The sequence below is a fragment of the Anguilla anguilla genome, chromosome 2 (genome assembly GCF_013347855.1).
Source record: "Anguilla anguilla isolate fAngAng1 chromosome 2, fAngAng1.pri, whole genome shotgun sequence".
Lineage (NCBI taxonomy): Eukaryota > Metazoa > Chordata > Actinopteri > Anguilliformes > Anguillidae > Anguilla > Anguilla anguilla.
Genome location: NC_049202.1, coordinates 37,943,314 through 37,967,071, shown reverse-complemented (window position 1 = coordinate 37,967,071; position 23,758 = coordinate 37,943,314). Strand labels below are relative to the sequence as shown.

At 48.1% G+C, this 23,758-nt stretch overlaps 1 protein-coding gene across 1 annotated transcript in view; it reads right to left on the bottom strand.

Moving 5' to 3' along the window:
* Positions 1-1,019: 1,019 nt before the first annotated feature.
* The window catches only part of LOC118220552 (LIM and SH3 domain protein 1-like), a 35,635-nt gene continuing 12,896 nt past the window's right edge, over positions 1,020-23,758 (bottom strand). The window contains exons 3-7 of the mRNA XM_035404391.1: positions 15,327-15,411; positions 11,418-11,525; positions 7,804-7,879; positions 6,919-7,034; positions 1,020-5,542 (exon numbers count right to left, since the gene is read on the bottom strand). Of these exons, the coding sequence (XP_035260282.1) occupies positions 5,369-5,542; positions 6,919-7,034; positions 7,804-7,879; positions 11,418-11,525; positions 15,327-15,411 (559 nt within the window). The 3' untranslated portion in view covers positions 1,020-5,368. The remainder of the gene's footprint in view (positions 5,543-6,918; positions 7,035-7,803; positions 7,880-11,417; positions 11,526-15,326; positions 15,412-23,758) is intronic.

The window sequence follows — 23,758 nt, the reverse complement described above, 5'->3', positions numbered from 1 at the left end:
CTCTTCCATCCATTCAATCCTCCTATTGCTTCTTCATCCTTTTAGGAGTGTCTTCTATGTCAACCAGCAGGAGACGCTTTTCTCTTATCTCCTTAAACATGTAGGGATAGACAAAGATTGACTTCCAGTTGACACCAAATCGACAACATTGTGTCATGAGCGTCCTATAGTATGCCTACATGATACTATAGGCCTATATCCCCACACGATTGGACAAAGGGCGTGCATTAAGGCATTAACCAAGGGAACAGGACGGAAATGTGACGTCAGAATTATTTACGTCATTGCCAAATGTACTTAAATAGTACAACACATTTAGATTCTTCAAGAACAGTAATTTTTTAATGGCGAGAAAGGGGGGAAAAACAGCATAACATACATGGAGGATGCATAAAAAACACTAAATATAAGGCTCTATAACGGCTATTATTCTATAGTACGGTCTACGTTGTTGTGGACTTGTCGTAATTTATTGTCTAACATTTAAACATACCTTTATTTGCAGGATGCCCAGTCGAACGATGCATGTTATGCCGAAATGTCTGCTTTTTTCGTCCCATCACAATGACGCAGACCGTCTGTGCTCCCGCGTTCTTCACAACATGTAGATGATGTAGGACAAGAAGGCGACACCGATGATGGCGAAAAATATTAAAACTAATACGTCCAACATTGTGACAAAATCTGCAAATCGTGCTGCAGTAAGTGCGAGAGGAAGGAATGAGTAATGGACGAGAGGCGTCCTGCGTTGCAAAGCTCAATCTTCCGCAACACAGGATGGATGAGATTGGTGATCAACGGAGCGGAAAAATAGGCTGGGTACCACAACCTCGGTTTAGAAAGAGATACGCGCTGCTTAAACGGATTATTTCGTGTTTTTCAACGAGTATGCGAGAACAAAGACATAAATTCAAATATTAAAAATGCCGCGCTATCGGGAAGTAGTCAGGCTATATCCTAGTCAGGTAGTGAAGTTTTGAAAACATGCCACCACGCTGAAACATTAAGCACAAGAGGCGTCCGGGTAAAAATGACATTTTATTGGATAGTCAGTACACGTAATTTGACAGGGCAGCAAGAGATGCTAATCAAATTCCTGATATTCAATGAGTCGCGGATTTATGCATAGTACGCAAAGTAAAATGAAAACAAAAATAAAATTTAATGAATCTTATTTTTATGCTTTTATTTGTATGCATTAATTTACTTTTTTCTTACATTGAATATTTGATGACAGAAAGGAATATTTTAGCAAAATAACATTAAGACCATATTAGCACAAACGAAGCAGACAGATGTATGCATTGGGAAGTTGGGAGTACGCCTCTACAGACGGTGAGGGTTGGAGAAGGAAGATGAGGAAGAGGGGGTGTGGTCTTAGGGCAGCCAATTTGGGTGGGAGGTGGGGTGAATGAGGCAGCCCCCACCTCATCCTCCTCACAACACAGCACACAACAGGAAGTAGAGACCCTCTCCCATCAGCGCAACAGAGAGTAGCGGGAAGCTTATGCTTCTGTGGTCGATCCAATAGGTCTTTCCTCCCCCTTCCACTACCCCATTAGCTCTACGCTTCGTTTCTGGCGCGATGGGGCACTGCCAGATTAAAACCTTTTTCCCCCTCCTCTCATCAGCCACCAGCGCGGACTCTAACGGACCCGGCGGGATTCGCTGCGAAAGCCCCGATCGCGTTTCCCCACAACAAGCCTTCGCACCGGACCACCGCAAACCTAGAACACATCACTGCAAAAAAACCACTGGTTCAAGAGCACTCTGCTCCAGACTGAGCCAAAGCTTCCCAACCAATAATTTAAAATCCAAAAACTTTCATGGCGCACTTGAAACTCGGCACCACGACAGCTGCTGTTTACCGGCGGTGAAAAGTCCAGGGGTCAGAAAGTAAAAGTCCTGCCATGTGTTTCTTCCGACCATTAATTCAGACAGCTGATTTCCCTAATTAGTTCTACCTCTTGGCTGAAACGAAATCCTGGTTATTGGAACAAAATACTGGGGAGGACCTTTACTTTCTGAAGCTGGATTTTCTACCTCTGCTGTTTACATAGCCTAACAGCGAAACGCTGTTATATGTAGCAGTATTATCTACGGAAGGGTCGCTCTACTCCAGGTCCTGTGGACTCGGTGTCTGCAAGTATTGGCTCCAACCATGCACTACACCACCTGGTCCAAGGAGGTAAAATAATTGGTGAAATCAGGTGGTTGTGGTGCGTGGTCGGAGCAAATATCTGCTGACACTGGGGCCTGCAGGACCTGGAGTTGACTAGCGCTGATCTATGTGCTCCAATATCACCCGTTCCGCAACAACGGGTCACTCTTGAGCATGGCACCATAGGAATTGTGAAATGGAGTAACATCCATCATAATAATGCACCGTTATGGCCATCATAAAAACCGTGATGATTAATGCCTCACCATGCATGTCACTCTGACACTTATTAGATCCCCCCTTTTTAGTTTAGTTACATTATTTCAGTCATGGAATTCACTAAATTTACCATTCACCTAAAAAAAAAACCCAAACACCACCAAAGCCTTAGCTTCACAAATCATTCCCATAAGAGCGAAAAAAAAAAGAAAAGAAAAAACAATCCCTCCAAATAATGAAATAATCCCTAACACTGAATCCGTGACTTAAAACTACGATTTCCCCAAACCAGACTGCTAATCCTTCGTCCACCTCGAAACTTCTCGTTTTCCATAAATATACATTTACACATATTTTCGGTTACCTATGCTTTGAAGCGCTGTTTTCGTCGCTCAAAATATTTCCGCTTTCGATTACAAAAATGTCCTTTTTTTAAACCGCCCTTCTTATTCTCCGCTGAAACAGTCACAGTGCATTTGCAGACACGTACTGCAGAGCAGGCGTGCCAAACTGCAGTCCTGGAGGACCACAGTGTCTGTATGCATGCAGTAGTGGTTTCCTTCCAATCAGCAGCCAGCTAAGGCTTTGAGAGCAAGGTGTGCGGACTCATCAGCCAATCAATGATTAAACGTAATCGCTACTGCTGAAACACACTGAAGACCCACAGACACTGTGGCCCTCCAGGAGCGGAGTTTGACGCTTCTTCTATGGTAGGAAGATGAGACAAAGAACGCAGAGCGGAACGCGGGGCGCGAGAGCGTTGCCGAGGGTTACTCTCGACCCCAGTGGAATGTCAGGAAAGGACCCTCCTCGTGAACACGCAGGGACTCCCCTCCCCCCCTCCTCCCCCCCGCCCCCCCCCCCCAAAAAGCGAGCCGTGGGGCCACCCTCCTCCTGCCTCCCGGAGGGTACGGGCCGGCTCCTGAAGCGAAGCGGTATGCTCCCAGCTTCTCTGGGCCTGCTCTACGTACACACAGCGCTCGTCTCAGGACAAAACCAGCCTTTGTCCCACTCACAAACATTACTTGCATCTGCAGGGGCCGTTAACCCTTTGGACCGACCCGCGAAGAACAAGACGGCATGCGCCGCGCGGTTTATGGCCAGCGCTCGTCAGATATGCTCAGATAGGCTTGTGCGAACCCCCCCCCCCCCCCTTTCCCCCCCACAGAGAAGCACAGTGACTTCAGAGAAATTCTCTCTGAATTTGGCACACGGGCCCCTCTGCACGATTCTCTCCGTAGCCACGGGACTATTCGGTTCCGTTAAGTGCTGTTAAGCGTGTTTGTTTTTTTTTACAAAAATCTGCTGGTCTGAGCTGTCCCCGGGTGCCCTCGCAACCCAAGGTGTCTCTCCCGCCCTCGGACGACGGCACTGGGATGACGAGTGCGTTACGGTCGGGCGACGACAGCGCGGCCACGCTGACGACAAAGACAACAGGGGCGAGCGCAGGCGGCAGCGGACGGCCCCGTTCTCTTCGACCCTCGGCCCGCTTCTCCAGTTTGACTGGAACGCTGCGTTACACACAGTCACGAATGGAATGACGAAAGTCATTTTGGAATTGTGCAGGGCCTGTCTAAAACTACGGTTCCTTCGTTGAGACGGGTCAGATCGCCACTGAAACCCAGCATTGTCCACCTAAACCCTTGCACCTTCTTTAAACCGCTATAAAACAGAGTGCCATGTTTACACCCCAAAGTGCACAGGGGGCGAAAAATCTTCAACCCCGAGGCCTGTTCCACCACAGCTCTTTGCCGTTTCGGTATGGGTATGATTGTAAATGCCGGTAAAGTTATGTTACTATGCTCACAAGCCCCACCCCTTAGGCTCTCAGGCTCCTTCACACACACACACACCAATAGGGTGATCAATGCCTGATTACTACCCAATTCCAGTATTATGGCAATGCCCACAATGCCTAGCTAGACAGCTGCTACAATAAGAACATTGTATTCACATATATATAAACAGGCTTTTGGTAAAGTGATACTCAATTGACCAAGGCAGCAGCAAAGGAGCATCTGAACGAATGGAATGTACTTAGATACAACTCGAGAACTGCTCGAAATGCGTGAACAGAGCAAGACTGTGTGTGGAGGATAAGGAGACATTTTGTCCTCTGCTAAATGGTCAGGAATTTCTGCAGAGGTCAAAGGTCAGGACTGCACAATCAAGGAATGTCAGAGGTTTGCACTGGTCAGAAACGGAGGAGCCACATACAGTATATCACTCATGGCCCCCTGTGGCTCCCCCTCCATCACCATCTGGTTACACCCAAGAAAATCATGACCAGCCTGAACAGGCTTGCCACACACAAGGGGAGGACAGGGGAATTGTGGGTAGCTCAATGATGTTTGCAAGCAAAGGTTCAAAAAATTTGCCCAGTTCCCACTGGCTGTGGTTTATGACCACCCAGGCTCATTTGGCGTCCCCTTGCTGACCGTAGAACTCTCTACTGCCATGGCATCCAGATGATGTCAACCAGATGCTGGACTGACCAGGAGCTCCAGACCGTCTGAACACCTTAATGTGAGCTCTGTGCTGGGTCCATAGCGTATGCCTGAAGTGCTTCAGGGGTGCGGGTAGTTTAAGACACTGGTGTGTGTATCAGCTGAGATTTATGTGCCACTTGGGATAGCACCTCCGTTGACCAAGGATTTAAGACAGACGGACGAACAGACAGACAGACAGAAAGCCTGCAGCATGGGCTCTGTGCAGAAGAGCAGGCATGAATAGATCTGAGCTTTGGAACTGAATGCGCAAGATAAGAAAAACCAAAAACAAATAATAATAATAATAATAATATAGAGAAAGCGTATTAAATTGAGGAATGAGATGGCACTGGGCTTTTGATTTTCATATTTTCCTCCCTTCTTTTACCTTGTCTTCCTTTCTCTCTCTCCCTCTCTCCCCCCCCTCTCTCTCCCCCTCTCTGTCTCTCTCTCTCCCTATCTCTCTCTCTCCCCCCCTCTCTCCCTATCTCTCTCTCTCTCAGATGGCTTCCACGTAGTTGGCAGGCAGCATCCCCTGCTGGCCGGTGCGCTCCACGCGGCCGTACATCCAGCCCTCGTCGATCTGCTGCACGTCCAGGATCATGTCCCCGTCCAGGAAGGACACCTCGTCTTCGTCCGCCGCCGCGTAGTCATAGACAGCCCGGTACCGCTTCTGCACGCACAGACACGCGGGGTTAGAGGAGAGCTCCACACATCTACAGACACGCGGGGTTAGAGGAGAGCTTCACACATCTACAGACACACAGGGCTAGAGGACGGCGCTACACATCTACAGACACACAGGGTTAGAGGAGAGCTTCACACATCTACAGACACACAGGGTTAGAGAAGAGCTCCACACATCTACAGACACACAGGGCTAGAGGACAGCTCTACACATCTACAGACACACAGGGTTAGAGGAGAGCTCCACACATCTACAGACACACAGGGTTAGAGGAGGGCTCCACACATCTACAGACACACAGGGTTAGAGGAGAGCTCCACACATCTACAGACACACAGGGTTAGAGGAGGGCTCCACACATACAGACACACAGGGTTAGCGAAAAGCTCCACACATCTACAGACACATAGGGTTAGAGGAAAGCTCCACACATCTACAGACACACAGGGTTAGAGAAGAGCTCCACACATCTACAGACACATAGGGTTAGAGGAAAGCACCACACATCTACAGACACACAGGGATAGAGAAGAGCTACACACACATCTACAGACACACAGGGTTAGAGAAAAGCTCCACACATCTACAGACACACAGGGTTAGAGGAAAGCTCCACACATATACAGACACGCGGGGTTAGAGGAGAGCTCCACACATCTACAGACACGCGGGGTTAGAGGAGAGCTCTACACATCTACAGACACACAGGGTTAGAGAAGAGCTCCACATCTACAGACACACAGGGTTAGAGGAGAGCTCCACACATCTACAGACACACAGGGCTAGAGGACAGCGCTATACATCTACAGACACACAGGGTTAGAGAAGAGCTCCACACATCTACAGACACACAGGGTTAGAGGAGAGCTCCACACATCTACAGACACACAGGGTTAGAGGAGAGCTCCACACATATACAGACACGCGGGGTTAGAGGAGAGCTCCACACATCTACAGACACACAGGGATAGAGAAGAGCTACACACACATCTACAGACACACAGGGTTAGAGGCAGAAACTCAAACTGTGTCTGCTGAAATGCAAACATGCACACTGGGACCAGGCCAGAAACTACTACTAAACACACACACATGCGCGCACAGACATAAACACACACACACGCACACCCATGCACGCACACACATGCATGCACACACATGCATGCACACGCACACATTTCAGATGATGACTAGTTTCATTTCTTCCCACAGATGTGCATGGCCTACAAACAGCAACAGAACACGCTGTAAGAAAAAGGGGAAGAGTGAAGTTTTGAAAAATAAGGATGAATGAGCAGACACTACTGGAAAAGAGTAATAGGAGGAAAAGAGAGGCGACGTGGAAGAGCACAGTTCCTCACCCCGGCACTAGGGGGCGGCGCAGCAGCGGCAGAGCGCACCGGCTCAGCAGCTGGTTGGTAGTTGTAGTTCTGAGCCTTGGGTGGGTTGGTTGGGTTGGTTGGCTGATGATGATATGCTGCAGGCAGGCAGACAGACAGACAGACAGACAGAAAGACACAGACAGTCAGACTTAGTCCCAGAAAGGGAAACAATTTCTAACTCCTGATACTGCCTCTCAATATTTCACATATCTAAAAAAATCTTAAACTTATCTGATTTTATACATACCTGAAAAAAATCACCCACTAATATGCACACCTGAAAAAAATCACCCACTAGTCTACATGCACAATAAAAAGTCATGGAAACCGGCACTGAAATGCTTGATAACCTTTAAATATCAAAAGGACCATGTTCTGTTTTTTCCCCAGTTTTTCACACCAATTCATTTCATATTCGAATCTACATAATCTTCTAAAATGGCTAAGACACAATGGGCCTCATTCACAAAACTTCTCTTAAATTATTCTTACTTTTGTTCTTTAAAATGTTCCGATGAAAAAACAGTCTGGGATTCATGAGGCATGTGTGGACCTTTGTTTTTGTGCATATGACAGGTGTATGAGATCAAGAATCCGTGCTGTTTGTACATTTTATGCACAACCCTGTTCATGTGATCAGCATAAGGAAACAGCCAAGAACACATACAGATAAGAAAAAAACGATGAATGTCAAAATGTTGGTGGAAATGTTCTTGCCCACAGTTTATGATCAAACGTGATCGTACGCATTTTTCGTGAATGAGGCCCAATGAGTGTATTCGTCACCACAAACGAGAGTCGGCAATTGACGGCACAGGTTTACAGCATTTATTTTGAAATTGTTCCAGAAATTCACGTGTGTACCTGGAGCGGCGTTGCTATCAGGGGGCCCAGCTTCTCCTCCCATCCGACCCTTCTCAAAGTCCTCATGGTACTTAATCTGCAAGTACACACATTTTCACATGAGAGAAGATGACCCGCTGAATGTCCTCTGTAGATCTGTGTCCACCCGCTCACAGTCTCTTGTTGCCACTGCCACCTGTTTAGGGGCAGACTGCTCCGTGAAGAGATTCGCTGATCCGTACAGTGATGTCTGTTTGTTTTGCACGCCATTAAGAATGTTTTACAAAACAAACTACTGCAAGCGCAACTCCACGTTATGACCACTAGGGGTCACCACTGTCCCAATTCCCCTCCCCCCCCCCCCGCTTTCTTGTTAGGTGCGGCACTGCATACGATTCCGTTTTTAGAAGACTGGAAAGCTGAGGGGAAATGACGTTTCCACCGGCGTTCATGTGACCCCACTGTTGCTAGGCGACACCCATTGACACATCATGAGTAACAGGTAGGAAGCGAGAGACCAAGAAAAAGAGACGGAGGGGAGGGGTAAAGGAGGAGCGCTCCTCAGAACGTGCGCCAGAGCACGTGAAAGAGAAAGCGTGTCAAAATATCCCTTCACCTCCCGAAAGAAGTGCTCATCACAAGACCCAACACCGAGGGACATTTCCTGGACTAAATAGCCACTAACTGCTTGTGCCGATAAGAGGAACTAATACCAACGCATTTCAGTAAAATTAACCTTTGTTCTTCTAGTACATGGTGCTGAACCATAACCAAATTGACCCCCGTGTAAAAAATTCTGAGCTTCCTTGTTACTCGCAGAAAGCGGCTAACGTGCTTTCGCTGAACGATTTACATTACAGCCATTTACATTGAATTTGGTTATGATTTCAGCAAGGTGCTAAGGCACGAGAACTGAACGGCTATTGTGCTGGAGAGCTAGCGCAAACGCGTGGGCATGTTCAAGCAGACAGGGTAGGCACGGAGGCCCAGACCAGGGCTTCATATTTTAAGTGTGTCAGAAATACAGAAACATGGAACGAGACAGAAAAAAGGGGGTAGTGGGGGGGGGGGGGGGGGGGGGGGGGGGGGGGGGGGGGGTTGTAGACAAGCGACGGAAAGGAATGGATGTGTCTGGGCATGAGCGGAGACTCCCGAGTTGACGAATCACAGTCTTGAGGAACACATTTCAGACATTACTGAGATCCCCGTGATTTGTCCCTATATGGCCGAAATTTCACATAAACATACTATATTCTCCACAGGCATCTGTCGCTGCTGGCAGTTGGCACTATAACTGAAAAAGTTCAGAATATGTTGAAGTGTCTGAGAAATGCATTTTCACAGGCTGTCCATATTAATTACGCTCCCGAAGGTTCTTCTTATGTAAAATATTTTATTTCCACCGACAACATAAATGAACAAGGGACAATTTTCAAATGGCACTGAAAACACAAACAAAATAAACAGCTACCTCTTTCGGTTCCACACTCCCACACTTGGGTCAATATACTAAACACAGACCAGTCTGACCAGTCCCTAAAACGAGAACTAAAATAGTTCTCCTGTAGCGAGGCAAACCGTAATAAAATGCACAGTGCATGGGCCTGCCCTTCTCCATCAGAAGCTACACATTACAGCACACAACCACAGCAAAAGAACTACGCGTAACTATGCAAAGTTTTTATCGAAACTTGACAATGAGGAGAAGGTCACAACTTCAAGCGGGTTGCAATCCTACGCCGAGCTACAAATTAAAGATATGAATTCTCAGCCACCAGCCTGTTGCCAACTGGAACGATTCAATGCAAAACTACTGACTGCCTCCCATCCGAACGCAGCTTGCAACACAGCCAAAGAGCCTACTGTGAATTACCACCGGCAGATATGATCTGACATGATGCCGCAGAAAGATAGATGCACGTGAACAAAAATGCTTTATTTCAACTGTTTAGACACAGTGTTTTTCTTTTAAAGAAGAATAGGATGAAATAAAGGACATTTCTGAAATCTCAATATGATCCATGAGGATCAAATGGAGCCTATAACTTCCAAGAAAACAGCTTTAACAAGAAGCATAAAAATACTGCAATTTAAATTTCCTTTGCTTTATATTAAATGGCTTATCTCGTATACAGCTAAATTGTCTGAAAATCCCCACTGAACCATTTGGTACTTGAGTTTTTAATGTATCACAAGGCCTAAATTGCTATATGTGAGTAGCTACATATTGATAGTGTAAAATAGAACGCAAACGTAATACTTCAACTGGACAAAAACATATCCTGGACCATATACGCAGTTCGTCTCAGTGTGGGAGGGTAGCGTGTGTGTGTGTGTGTGTGTGTGTGTATGAGTGTGTGAGAGAGAGAGAGAGAGAGAGAGAGAGAGAGAGAGAGAGAGAGTGTGTATGTATGTATGTACATACTTATTGATTTACTTCTGTTGCTGTTATTGTATATGCTGTTATTTGTATATATTGTTACATTTATCATTATTATTTTAATATTACTCTTATTTTACATATTATATATGTATGCTTTGGCAATAAATATGTCTGTATTTCATGCCAATAAAGCAACTTAAATTGAAATTGAAAATTGAATTGAGAGAGAGAGAGAGAGAGAGAGAGAGAGCGAAGGCGCTGCATCTCGGCGAGTTTACTGCGGTGTCACTCAGGGCCGAGGCAGCTCCCCTGGAGTCCCAACCTGAACAGGCAGGAAAGGTCTGCATCCTCCTCACGGCGCTCAGGAAAAGGAGGCTGGACGCATCCCCAGAAGTGGGTGTGTACCCGTAAGCACGCCAGCAGCGTGTCCGTGTATCTGCTTTCTGTTTATGCTAGCGCCTCGCGCTCTCTGCGACAGGTCGCGGTCTGCAAGATATGAAAACTTACTCCCTGGTTGCCCCCGGTGTTTTCTAAATCCACCGGAAGAGCAGACAAAACAAATTCACTTGTTTGGCATAACAAAACACGAGCTGGCCGGCCCGGAGGGTCTGCACTGAACGAACCCGTGTCTCTAGTTCCCCGTATTTGGCGCGCCCCCGTGTTTTTTTTTGCAACTGCGTCGCGTCTCCCTGATGCAATAACACCTCCCTAATCAGGCCCGGCAGAGACCGACAATTACCCAGCGCCCACTCGCCAATTACCGCATTACAGCCACACGCCATCTCCCGGCCCGCCCGCAAGACGGCGTGGGGAGCTGAGGGGGCGTGCGCCGCGCGCCGACGCAGCCAGCCAATCGCGCGGCGGGGGGCGGCTACGAAACCAGGCCCTCGTTCGTTAAGAAACGACGTCACGGAAAAGCTTCGCGGCGCTACGATCCGCGACCCGCTCCCAAAGGAAATCACGGGGGGGAAAAGGGAAAGCTCGTTCTTGTTATTAACGCTGGCGGCCGTTAGAAGACGCGGCGCGTTCTTCTTTCCGGTCCGTTCCTTCGTTGGGCCTTCAGCTGAACAGGGCCACGGGCCAATCAGAGCGGAGAGCTCTGCTTCGTGACCAGGCACGATGGTCTCAGGCAGGGGTAAGTGAAGGGGGGAGAGAGAGGGAAGAGGAGGAATGCAGAGAGGTATTTAGAGGAATTAGCGGGGAGATGGGTGGGGATGGGCGGCAAGAGGGCGGGGATGGGCGGGGGACCCACGTTGCTGATTTGGTCCTGCGTCTTCTTGATTCTCTGCAACTCTGGCGTGTCCGCCACCACACTGAAGCCCTTCCCTTTGTTCTTCTCGAACTCCTCCTTATACAGCACCTGCAAAAGAAAACACACACACACACAATGTACACACACACACACCCCGTCAAAACACAAGGCAATATCAGCCACCGTACAATGCAAGGAGTGTCTGCTTCTGAAAAGTATCAAAAGCAAACCACACTGTCGGCATTACAAAAAAACTTTTTTTTTTTAAACTTTTGAAGAAATAACCAAAATGGTTTCATTTTTAACATACATAATTACATATTTCATTACATTACATAATTATTACATTTAATTACATGTTTTAAGTTACATTGTGTTTTTAATAAACCAGTCAAGGAAACTGCTTCATTATTACATGACATAATTACATATTACATTACATAATTATTATATTAAAATATGTTTTAAGTTGCACTGTGCTTTTAATAAACCAGTCACAATGCCTTCTATTCATGCGAGCCACAAATTCCAAAAATGGAGATTTTATTATGATGCTGACGATAAGAGCACTTCGCTCACAGCAAGAGTAGCTCGTGAAAACAAGGCCCAGGTGAAGCCCGCTGTTACCCTATTCAGCAGAAATGACAGCAACTTCCTGTCAGATGGGAGGAAACAAAGGAAGCAGTGATACTGCCTTATATGGGCAGGCGGTGTGCATGTCCCTCAGTCTTTCTGCAATCGTGTTTGTTCTGTTTGGTAGTGGGAGAGCAAGAGTGACTCCCGCCCCCACAGTGCACTGCTGCCTGACCCCCGCAACAGGACAGGAAGTGGCTAGCCCACATAAAGAGGCAGATGTGTATCGCGGTAATGACACTGAGGACTCAGCCCCCGAAGGCCAGCTATTCATGACACAGCCACACACACACACACACATAGACACACACACACACACACACACACACACATTCACACACAGACACACACACAGATAAATGCGCACACACACACACAGACACACACATAGACACACACACACACACACACAGACACACACACAGATAAATGCACACACACACACACACACACACACACACAGACACACACACACACACACACACAGACACACACATCCACACAGGGATACAGACACAAACACACACACACACACACACACAGAGGGATACAGACACAAACACACACAGATAAATGCGCACACACACACACACACACACCATAGTAACTGCAATAAATAAAGGATTTTACGCAACCAAGACAGCTAGCACTGATACTGCCACTGTAACTTGTATCCAACCCCATTTTCTACAACAGTTTTGTCCTTGCTGTTAAATGGAGGTAAGAAGAGCTACTTCAGCACTGGCACAGCTAGAGCCAGACAGAGCAAATAAAGCAATGATTGGTGCGCAAACTCCGGGTTGCCAGGTTTTTTCCCCCATGTTCCTCCACACAGACAGACCGCGCCTCTGCGCTACACTACCTCCACCCCAGTGGGTCCCCGCTCCCGACGACGGGCCGGCCCTGACCCCTCCCGCACTCCCCGCGCGCTCCCCCCCCCCCCCGCTCTGAGGAATCCCGAATAACAGTCCCACACAGAGACGTGCACCCTGCTGCAGAAACGCGCCTCAGATATGACTCACATGACTGCTATTATCAGCATGTTTCCTTTTCAATGGGCGTCCACAGTTCCATGCGCTTTTATGGACTTTTGTGCTGCGGGTTCGCCGGGGTGAACTGTCAGCATTCCTCGGTGTGTGTGTGTGGGCGTGTGCGTGTGTGTGTGGGCGTGTGCGTGCAGGCGTGTGAGTGCGTGTGAGTGTGTGGGCGTGCGTGTGTTCGCATGTTGACTGTGCACTTGCGGGCGCACACGTGACAATAATTGTTACCTACACTGCACCAGTGGTTGTAATTGTTACCTGTACGTGTGGCCCAGCGGTTGTACGGGTGTCTAATTAGCGATGCTAACGGTATATAAGGGGTAAAAGTGTGTATTGGCGAGCGGGGACCGTGACTTTGAGAGGATGTGTGTGTACCAGCGGGCCTCTTTCGTCTGCCCGCGCCTCCGAGAACAAGCCCGTGAGCTAATCCTGTGTAAACCCTGTTAGGAAATAAAATCAAACCCCGTCCTAATCCGGATTGGCAAAGTTAATCAGCCCCGGGGGGGGGACGGGCAGGGCCACCTCCTGTTCCTAATCCACGCTGTCAATCACAGCAGACCCCACACTGTCACTGTCACCGACCAGGGGGCCTACAAAGTAAGAGCCACCTATGCATGTCCACAGTAGACAGGGACATGAGCACACAGGGTAATTAGGCCAGCACAGTATACAAAACCACATAGCGGTCACTACAATGGCTCCAAATGGGGCGTCTAGAATGCCACATGAGAGACAGACAGAGGTATGTACAATGTTGGTATGTAGAGGGGGCACAAAACAGTCAACACTGGGACCGAAGACAAAGGATTTCACACCGATGATTTCGAGAGGAGTACTGAAATAATTATCACAGACAATGAACTTCGTCTATAAATGGACAGTATAAGCAGATGAGATGGAGGGATAGTGAGACAGGCAGAATAGAGAGAGAGAGAGAGGGATAGAAAGACAGAGACAGAGGGAGGGACAGATGGTGCTTTTCTGCATGGGGAATGTGACCTTGTAACCTGGCACAAATGAATGGTATTTGTTTATAATATCACTGACTGGTATATTTACGTATCATTTTAAAGACCGATTTCATGAGGTTCGAGTGTGCAGGGGGGAGGATTTTGTCCTGTTTGTTGACAGTAATAAGTACCAACTCAAATGCAGCAATTAACAAGCTCTCATCACAGCAAGTGGTGTGAAATTTAAATAGGGTGGGACTCAATTAGTGCATGCTGCGTGTGTGTGTGTGTGTGTATGTGTGTGTGTGTGGGTGTGTGCGTGTGTGTGTGTGTACTGAGGTGGGAGGGTCAGTGCATTTCCTTGCGTTGCCAAGGAAACCCAACCTCTACGACGGAGAGTTTGATCGCATCATTACTAGCACTCCCAACATACAGAGAGAGAGAGAGAACGAGAGAGAGAGAGAGAGAGATACACAGGGAAGAGAGATCAGTTAGGGAGTTCAATGGAGCGATGGAAAGTGTGGGATTGGAGGATGGAAAGTAATACAGAAATAAGAGTACAGAAGCAAAAATAAATAAATAAACAAATAAATGCCTGCTGACAGAAGGACAAAGAGGAGGTAAAATATGAAGGGGGAAGGAAATCTAAGAGGCTTTCTCTCCAAATAACCCATCTGTGGGAGATGAATGAAAGAAAAAGGAAAGATTGAGGAGCGAGCAGTAAAAGGAGATACAGAGGGGAACAGGTCACAGAGCTGTGAACAGCTGGAAGTAATAGCAGTAAACTTAAACATTTAAATAAAATTCAAATCAACCGCTAATCCTCCTTATTAACATAAACAATACCACATATGGTCCGTGTCTCTCTAAACCTTTCCATGTTGCGTGTTACTTTATGAGACCTAAACTCAGAATTAATTTGTGCTGCAAGCACTGGTCTAAAGTTCTTACTCATTTTGCCCAGTGTGACTCAGACTGCAAATAAAGCAACTTGAATTAGGGAGAGAGAGAGAGAGAAAGAGAAAGAGAAAGAGAAAAAAAGAGAGAGAGGGGGCAGGTAGTAATGAGGAAGGAGCTGGTCTTGTAACCTAAAGGTCACAGGTTCAATTCCCGGGTAGAACGCTGCCGTTGCACCCTTGAGCAAGGCACTTGACCTGCATTGCTCCAGTATATATCCAGCAGCTGTATACACAGATGCAATGTAAATGCTGTGTGAGAAGCTGTGCGAGTCGCTCTGGATCAGAGCGTCTGCCGAACGCCTGCAGTGCAACGAGTGTGACTCATACCTGGCTCTGCATCTTGCTCTGTTGTTTGAGGCGCAGGTTCTCGGGGGTGTCGGCCACGCTGGTGAAGGAGGTCTTGGGGTAGTGTCTGAAACAGAGAGAGAGAGGGCGTGTCACTGCACTGTGACCATGTGCTCTCTGAAATGGCATCACATGACCTGGCCTGGCCTGGTCTGGCCTGGCCTAGCCTGCAAGGTTCCTGCAGGTACACTTCCTCATCTGTCAGCAGCCAATCTGTTCTATACCACCTGGTTTTCTTAACAGTTGTCCCTCATAGTACTGTAAGGGGTGGTCCCTGTCCAGACTATACATACAATGACTATACATACATTTGGTTAAACATTTCAAAATATGAGAAGTTGTTTTTTTACAGAAATATTAAACCTTGAGTTTCCCCGGATGCCTTTGAGCTTGGGGCGGAAGACTCTAGACTGGAACAGGTTGGAAACTGCGTCTCTGGCGCATCGTGTTCCTTCGAAGCCCGGGGCCCGGGTGCGAGGGGCGAGCGGTGCGGAGAAAGGCTTCGCGGGAAACGGAAGGAGCAGGAAGCGCGCCGCTCCGGCCCTCGCTCGCCGGGACGCGGCGGCAGACGGGGGACGACGTCACGCTGCCGGCGCTCCGACCGAGCACGAACAAAAGGGCTCTCTCTCTCTCTCTCTTTCGGCCGCCGCCCTCTATCTGGAAGCCCCACCCCCCGACGCAGGGTCGCCGAGGCAACGGAGGCGCGGACCCGCCGCGACGGTTCCCCGGCAGCCGCGGCCAATCGCGGCCAAGACTGCTCTTTCCCACGCTTTGACCGTGCCCGGCCGTTTCCGGCACGTTGCGAATAATCCCCGCAAACAGAAGCCCTACTTAACTTGCAGCACCGCTGCCCCAGTAAAAGACTAACCCAGAGCGCTGTGGTCAGAGTTAAAAGCAAGGCAAGTGTAAAAATGAAAGCAGGGCTCTGGTCATCGTGAGTTTAAAAAAAAGTAGGGTCCCAGGTCGTTGTAAATATAGACGCTCGGCTCAGAACGAAGTCAGCGTCGCAGCCGATGAGGCGGAAGGGCTCGCGCGCGGCACGCTGTGCAGATGTCCGACAGGCGTGAGGCCTGAGCGCGCGCCGGCTCTTTGTTAACGCTAGGCCTCGCGCCGGGAGCCTGCGCTCCTTCCCACTCCAGAGAGAGCCGCGGGGCAGGGACGCTGCAGGACCACAGAGCCGGAATGGTGGCAGGGGAAATGGGTTTTGTGCGGCGGTGGTGGCGGTGGTGGGGGGGGGGGCAGTCTATGCCCTCTTACTCTCCCCCTCCCTTTCTAGAGCCTTCACCCGACCCCACCCCTGTCTCGCTTTAATGAGTTCCATGATCGAGCGTACGGCTAATCTGGGCTCAGGGTCTGCCTGAGAGAGAAGAGCGCCCTTGCAGACGCTGAGCCAGGGGAAACACACACACACACACACACACACACACACAGACATGCACAGGCACACACACACAGGCACACACAGGCACACACAGACATGCACAGGCACACACACGCACACACAGATGTGCAGGGACAGAGCTTGTACACTAGCAGACCTCAGCGCCTAGAGGAAGGATATAGTCTTCGGTTACTAACAGTTAAACACAGTTTTAAGTGAAGAGGGCAGGGGGAAGAGACCGTTAATTACAGCCCAGTTTCTCTAACAAAAGCAGGAGGAGGAAAACAAGCCCCTAAGTCTACGTATACTGGTGTGTGCGTGAGTGCGTCTGATCTAGAGAGGGCCCTGGAAAGATGTTCTCATATTTGTTCCGCTGACAGACTCGGTATCCTCTTCAACCGTTGCCAGTTTTTTCTAAACAATGTCTCGTCTTAGTCATGCTGTTGCAGAACGTCCAAAAAACACAAGGAGCAGAAACACATGGTCCCTGTGAAGTCCCAGAAGCTCCCTTTTTACGAGCGTCAGTGAGCCACATTTCCCAGCATGCCTCGGGGCGACAAAGCGTCCCGCATTTCATTCCCCATGCTGCTCACAGGTAACCCACTTACACACCAGGACATTTCACGGGAAAAGATATTCCTAGCGACTCGGTACACACAGAAAGCCGATAAACTGATACAAAAGCGCACACACCCACGTGCGGTCAGTCAGAAATCAGCAAAGCCTTCCATAAAATGGAAGTAAGCAGCGACCGCTCGCCAACATGGCACTCAAAACCACCGCCAAAGGACAGAGGCTGAGAGGTGCCGGTCTGCGCATCTTGGCCCAGGATCGTGGCATTAAAGGGAAAGGCACCGCACATTTTCAGTAGCGTTTCTCACAGACGCTTGATCGGCGAAAAGTGCCGGGCAACTCCACCCTCTGCACCCTCGGTCATGCCAGTCAGTCAAATCGTCTACATCACAAACTGCAGTGCCTAAAGGTTTCAACCCCCACTGATTATTTCTCATTGTGCTGTATTGCAAAGTCAAAGTTAAATATCCTTACATTTTCCTACTATATATCAGTTACACCCTGCCATGTCAAAACGAAATGACGGCTTCAGACTGTCTTTGGAAAATGACTTGAGGAGTATTCGCTTCGCATTAACAACCTGAACTAGGCCAGGTGTATTCAACTTCCTTGAGAGATCAGGTTAAATACTTTAACAAGGTAAACCGATATTGATTTTGGACCCAGCTGTGTAAAAGTGCATGACTGCAGAATAAATATCACAGACTTTGTGAGGACTCTCAACTGAAACAGCAAACCAGATCAGTCACTGTGTATATGCTGTTACAGCACAGGGCTAGAGAGACAACTGTGCCCATATAGCACAGGGCTAGAGTGACAACTGTGCCCTTATAGCACAGGGCTAGAGACAACAGTGTCCTTATAGCACAGGGCTAGAGAGACAACTGTGCCCTTACATCACAGGGCTAGAGAGACTACTGTGCCCTTATAGTACAGGGCTAGAGACAACTGTGCCCTTATAGCACAGGGCTAGAGAGACAACTGTGCCCTTATAGCACAGGGCTAGAGAGACAACTGTGCCCTTATAGCACAGGGCTAGAGGGACTAATGTGTTGTTATGGCAGAGATGAGGAAGTAATGGGGCAGAAAACTCTCCAGAGGACTGTATGTGCTTAGCTGTGCAAACCCGGACAGTACATGTGCCTTGGTCCTAGTACTGCTCTACAGAGCTGCACTACTGGCAAGACAAGAGGAGGAAGTAAGCAAATGTAGCCTATTGCTCAATTTTCTTTTCTGGAAAATGTCACTTTTTTGGCGAGGGCGAGGGTTGCTCAAGTTGTCTCACTCCAGGCAGGGGATTTTGCCTTTTCCCCTTTACACATTTTTATCTTTGCAGGAACGAAAATAGACGGCATACATTGTGCTGGCGAACAGCGAGATAAAAAAAAACTGGCCTCAGATGGTGTGACAGTACTGCTGATAAACAAAAGCTGAACATATGTAAGAAAACATGCCTTTGACTGCTTGAGAATATGGCTTGCTATTTTGAAATATATTACTGAAAGTTTGGTAGTGACTTTGATATCAGTAATGTGGCACAAAGACAGATTTTCTAGGAATTGTTTTACAGACATTTAGAGAGCTTATGGATTGTGTGAGTGAGCAGCTTGACTTTTTTTGAGGTTGAAAATGTTTTTGCTGAGATATAATACACATTTACTTCTACTGTTATACAACTTGTTTCTGTATGTTTCCTGTTTCCTTTGGCAATATGCACTGCATGCATTTCATGCCAATAAAGCTCATTGAATTGAATATAATACACATTACAACACACACATATACCAAATCTTGTAGTGGCACAACACCTTATACACGTGCCACAAATGTGTGGTTCTTTCAAGTCAAGGGACTTTTGAGTAATACTGAATATTATGCATTAAAGTCAGGTATATTGGGGGCCATTTTTTTTCAGATGGCAAAGTGGCAAACGTTTGGGGTGGCATTACCTTATCTACCACAAATCATTTCCAAAAATGTGACATCCATTACTAAAATAGACTAAACCATACTTTCATTTTTGACCTGTGTGATTTTGATTATATGCAAGCAGAAGAGAATTCAACAATCAGCATGACTGACAGAAGTAAGGCAGCACTGTTTGCAAAGAAACACTGAGTAAGCTACTTTGTTTGCTGGGTGTAAAAATGTCTAAGTTTGTGTGGTATATGTCAGAATTTCTGATAAGATTAAAAGTGACAGTACCACAGAGATAAAACCACAGACACTATCTTGTGGCCCTTCAAAAACCTGCAGCTCACTATTCACAAACCATAGTGGCAGTGAATACTGTACAGTCAGACGTGCACACAAAGACACACACGTTTTCATTACGCAGACAACGTTATGCATTTCTATGCTAATGATATTACTTTTGTTTAAACTAAACCCATTTACGGTTAGTTCCCACAATTGTGAATGGGCATTTGTATTTGCTCTTTTGACATCCTCAAAAATATGGAAATTTGGTGGCATGAAATGAAAATGAGCTCTTAACTATGCCAACCGTCTGCTTAGCAGCACACTACACATCACTAATGTATACACAGCAAGCAGTTATTGCTGGATTGTATTTTTAATTACTGGTGGCAGCAAAACAGAGGGACATCTTTCAGTTGCTCTGCTGCAGCTCTGAAGACGTGGATGTGAGCCATGGCTTTGGGAGATGGCGGACTTGTTTGCCCCAGCCCTGCTCTTCTCCCAGGAGAAAGTATAGGTGTTGATGTGTGAGGGATGATGGGTACAGGATACCCAGGCCCCCGTGGGCACACCCTGTATGGGCACTGTGTGAGGGATGATGGGTACAGGATACCCAGGCCCCCGTGGGCACACCCTGTATGGGCACTGTGTGAGGGATGATGGGTACAGGATACCCAGGCCCCGTGGGCACACCCTGTATGGGCACTGTGTGAGGGATGATGGGTACAGGATACCCAGGCCCCGTTGGCACACCCTATATGGGCACTGTGTGAGGGGTGATGGGTACAGGATACCCAGGCCCCACTGGCACACCCTGTATGGGCACTGTGTGAGGGGTGATGGGTACAGGATACCCAGGCCCCACTGGCACACCCTATATGGCCACTGCGTGAGGGTGGGCATGCCTATCAGATGGCTTAATAGAGTTATCTGAGCAAAAGGGCCTCACAGAGAAGGGTACTGCACATGTATGTGTATGTGTGTACTGCTCCCCGTGCGTGGATATGGATTTCTCACTGTGTGTGTCTTTGCGTGTAAGAGTCACTGCATGTGTGTGTGTACGCGCGCGTGAGAACGTGTGTGTACGGGTATGCATTTCTCACTGCGTGTGTGTGTGTGTGAGAACGTGTGTGTACGGATATGCATTTCTCACTGTGTGTGTGTGTGCGCGCGCGTGAGAACGTGTGTGTACGGGTATGCATTTCTCACTGCGTGTGTGTGTGTGTGTGCACCTGTGAGAACGTGTGCACGGATATGCATTTCTCACTGTGTGTGTGTGTGTGCGCGCGTGTGTGAGAACGTGTGTGTACGGATATGCATTTCTCACTGTGTGTGTGTGTGTGTGCGCGCGTGTGAGAACGTATGTGTACGGGTATGCATTTCTCACTGCGTGTGTGTGTGTGTGTGTGCGCACCTGTGAGAACGTGTGTGTACGGATATGCATTTCTCACTGTGTGTGTGTGTGTGTGTGTGTGCGCGCGTGTGAGAACGTGTGTGTACGGATATGCATTTCTCACTGTGTGTGTGTGTGTGTGTGCGCGCGCGTGAGAACGTGTGTGTACGGGTATGCATTTCTCACTGCGTGTGTGTGTGTGCACCTGTGAGAACGTGTGTGTACGGATATGCATTTCTCACTGTGTGTGTGTGTGTGCGCGCGTGTGAGAACGTGTGTGTACGGGTATGCATTTCTCACTGTGTGTGTGTGCGTGCACCTGTGGTTCTCCGGTTTTGTAGACCGCTTTCTCAGAGCAGTAGATGCTGACCAACTGCAAGCACAGAGCCCACACACACACACACACACACACACACACACACACACACACACACACACACACACACACACACACACACACACACACACACACACACACACACACACACACACACACACACACACACACACACACACACACACACACACACACACACACACACACACACACACACACACTACAAACTGCATACACAGTGCTGACCACAGGGTCGTTTGACCATATCCTCAAACCACATCATGCCTGTGCCCCCCCCCCAACCCTCGCCCCCGCCCCCCGCCCACACGAGCACTGAGTCTGCTCCGGGCGAGGTCCTGCCTGAGGGTGCGGACGTGCCCATGGCGCTTCCTCTTTCCCCAGCACCTCGTGCTGAATCACACACACACACACACACACACACACACACCTCCCCCGGCCTGCTCTGTCACCGGCCTCGCACCTCACTCTCGTTCCCGATGGCCGCGTCGCACAGCGCTTCCATTTACAGACTCGGTGCCCGAATACCACAGGGAGAGAGATACGGTGGCTCCAGAGGGACATAAACGATAGCCGTCGTTAGCGCAAGGCGACCCACCGCCACACGCACAGGGGTTAAAATAAAGGAGAATGGTAGCATCAGGGATCAGTGTTGGGATTTTTGTATATCGTGAGGCCTACGCACTCTTTGACCGTCAACTACAACACGAAGTTCACTGGAGTTCCATCACATCCTTAAAATGCTTTTAAAATGTCAGAGTGAGTAAATGATTGGACTAATTATCGAAATCGGAAATTGGAGGTACACGCAGGGGGTCATCCAGGGATAAATCTAGGAGCTCTGTGGAAGACTTATCGGTTTCATTGGACTGGCTTGCCAGGATTATAATTTTCATATAAAAGGTTAGGCCAGCGAGACCTGACATTTACTTTTTATGCATACATTACCAATGTTTCCCTATTCTCGTTTATTCACTTTTACAGACACCGTCCCAGACCCAGCACCAGATGAGACTATTACGAGAGCGAACGACAAAGCACCACGTGCATTAGTGTACAATTTAAAAGAAAACTTAATACAAGAAACTCCCATGTTATACAGAAAAATAAGACACTTCAGAGAACCTAACTGTTTACCAGCAGAGCATTTTAATCCGGCCCTCGTCTGCAAATAAATTTCACAAATTACCTTTTTTCACAGTGCTTATTCAACATTCTACATGCAAATGGTCAACCACAGCCATTAATAAACGGCTGACATTCAATGAGCTAAAAATATTTCGCGGATTAGCGCCCTTAAAAACAAGTGGTTGTCACCGCGCAACAAAATTCACAAGCCGCAATAGCGCTGTTCATTTGTTTCCCTCTCAGTTGTTTACGGCACGACCCAGGACCTCAGATCGATCCAAAAATAACAAAATAAAAGGCTTATCTTATTTATTTGAGGACACCGACAATATAGCTCGGCTCTCACAATAACCGCTAAAGCCGAATCCCCTAAATAACACAATCAGATCAGAAACGGTCATTTAACGCAACTGAATGCTAGGAGTAATGAGGGCAGAGAAACCGACAGGAAGACGACGATTTCTCCACAGTGCACTGAAAACCTATTACCTTCCTCCCCCCTCGGGTAGATTACGCATCCAGGAAGAAAGCGCGGAACCTTAAAATTGATTCAGCTCTCAGCTTATGAAAGCTGCAATGAAAGTTTCATTCATTACTGGGCTCGCTATCTGAATAGTCAGATATTCTTTAACGACCCGATAGGCCATTCGGGTTTTCATCCATCAAACACGACGGAAACGGCAGCGCATCCCGGCCCTCGTTTATTTTTTAACCCTTTCCCGAGACAGCGTCGCAAGAGTAATTACAACCGAGTACACACGTCTTCCACTTCTCCTTCATTTCTCCTTTGAAAAAAAAAATCCCACATATTTAGCACTAGCCGATACTCTCCATTCCGTTTCCCTCCTGTGTACGTGTCTATTTTTGGTTCGCATGCAGCTATTCTCGGCAGGGCCCGTCTGTGGATTCCTTAAGACCTTTGGAACAGGCACCCGTTTGCTGGTGGCACGCTCCGTAATACGCCTAAACAGGGTACGTTGCGCCAGTTGTTTTAGCGCACCTCTGGCGAATACGGAGCGAGCCGACAGCCTGCTGGACGGTCGTAGGCATCCCTGCTGCTTCTCTCGAACTTGTATTTTTGCTTTTTTTTGGGGGGGGGGGGGACCTGTCAGCTGCCGACTTCCTCCAGCAATTAATGATAAGAGGTCTAATCCTTGCGAGCCTAATTACTCTGCTGGAAACCCAGACTGGCCTTTTGGAGAGGGAAGCGAGAGGCTCGACCAACGTTTCCATCCCCAAAATGTCAGCGAGACCCGTCTTCTTATTCTTATGTTTAATTTTTAAGTGGGGCTGGCGTTCGGTTCCAGTAAAAAGGATCTCGGGAACGAGGGAAGCGCTCGACTGAAAGGCGATCGCGCCTCTCGCTGTCGGAGGAGGTCTCTTCC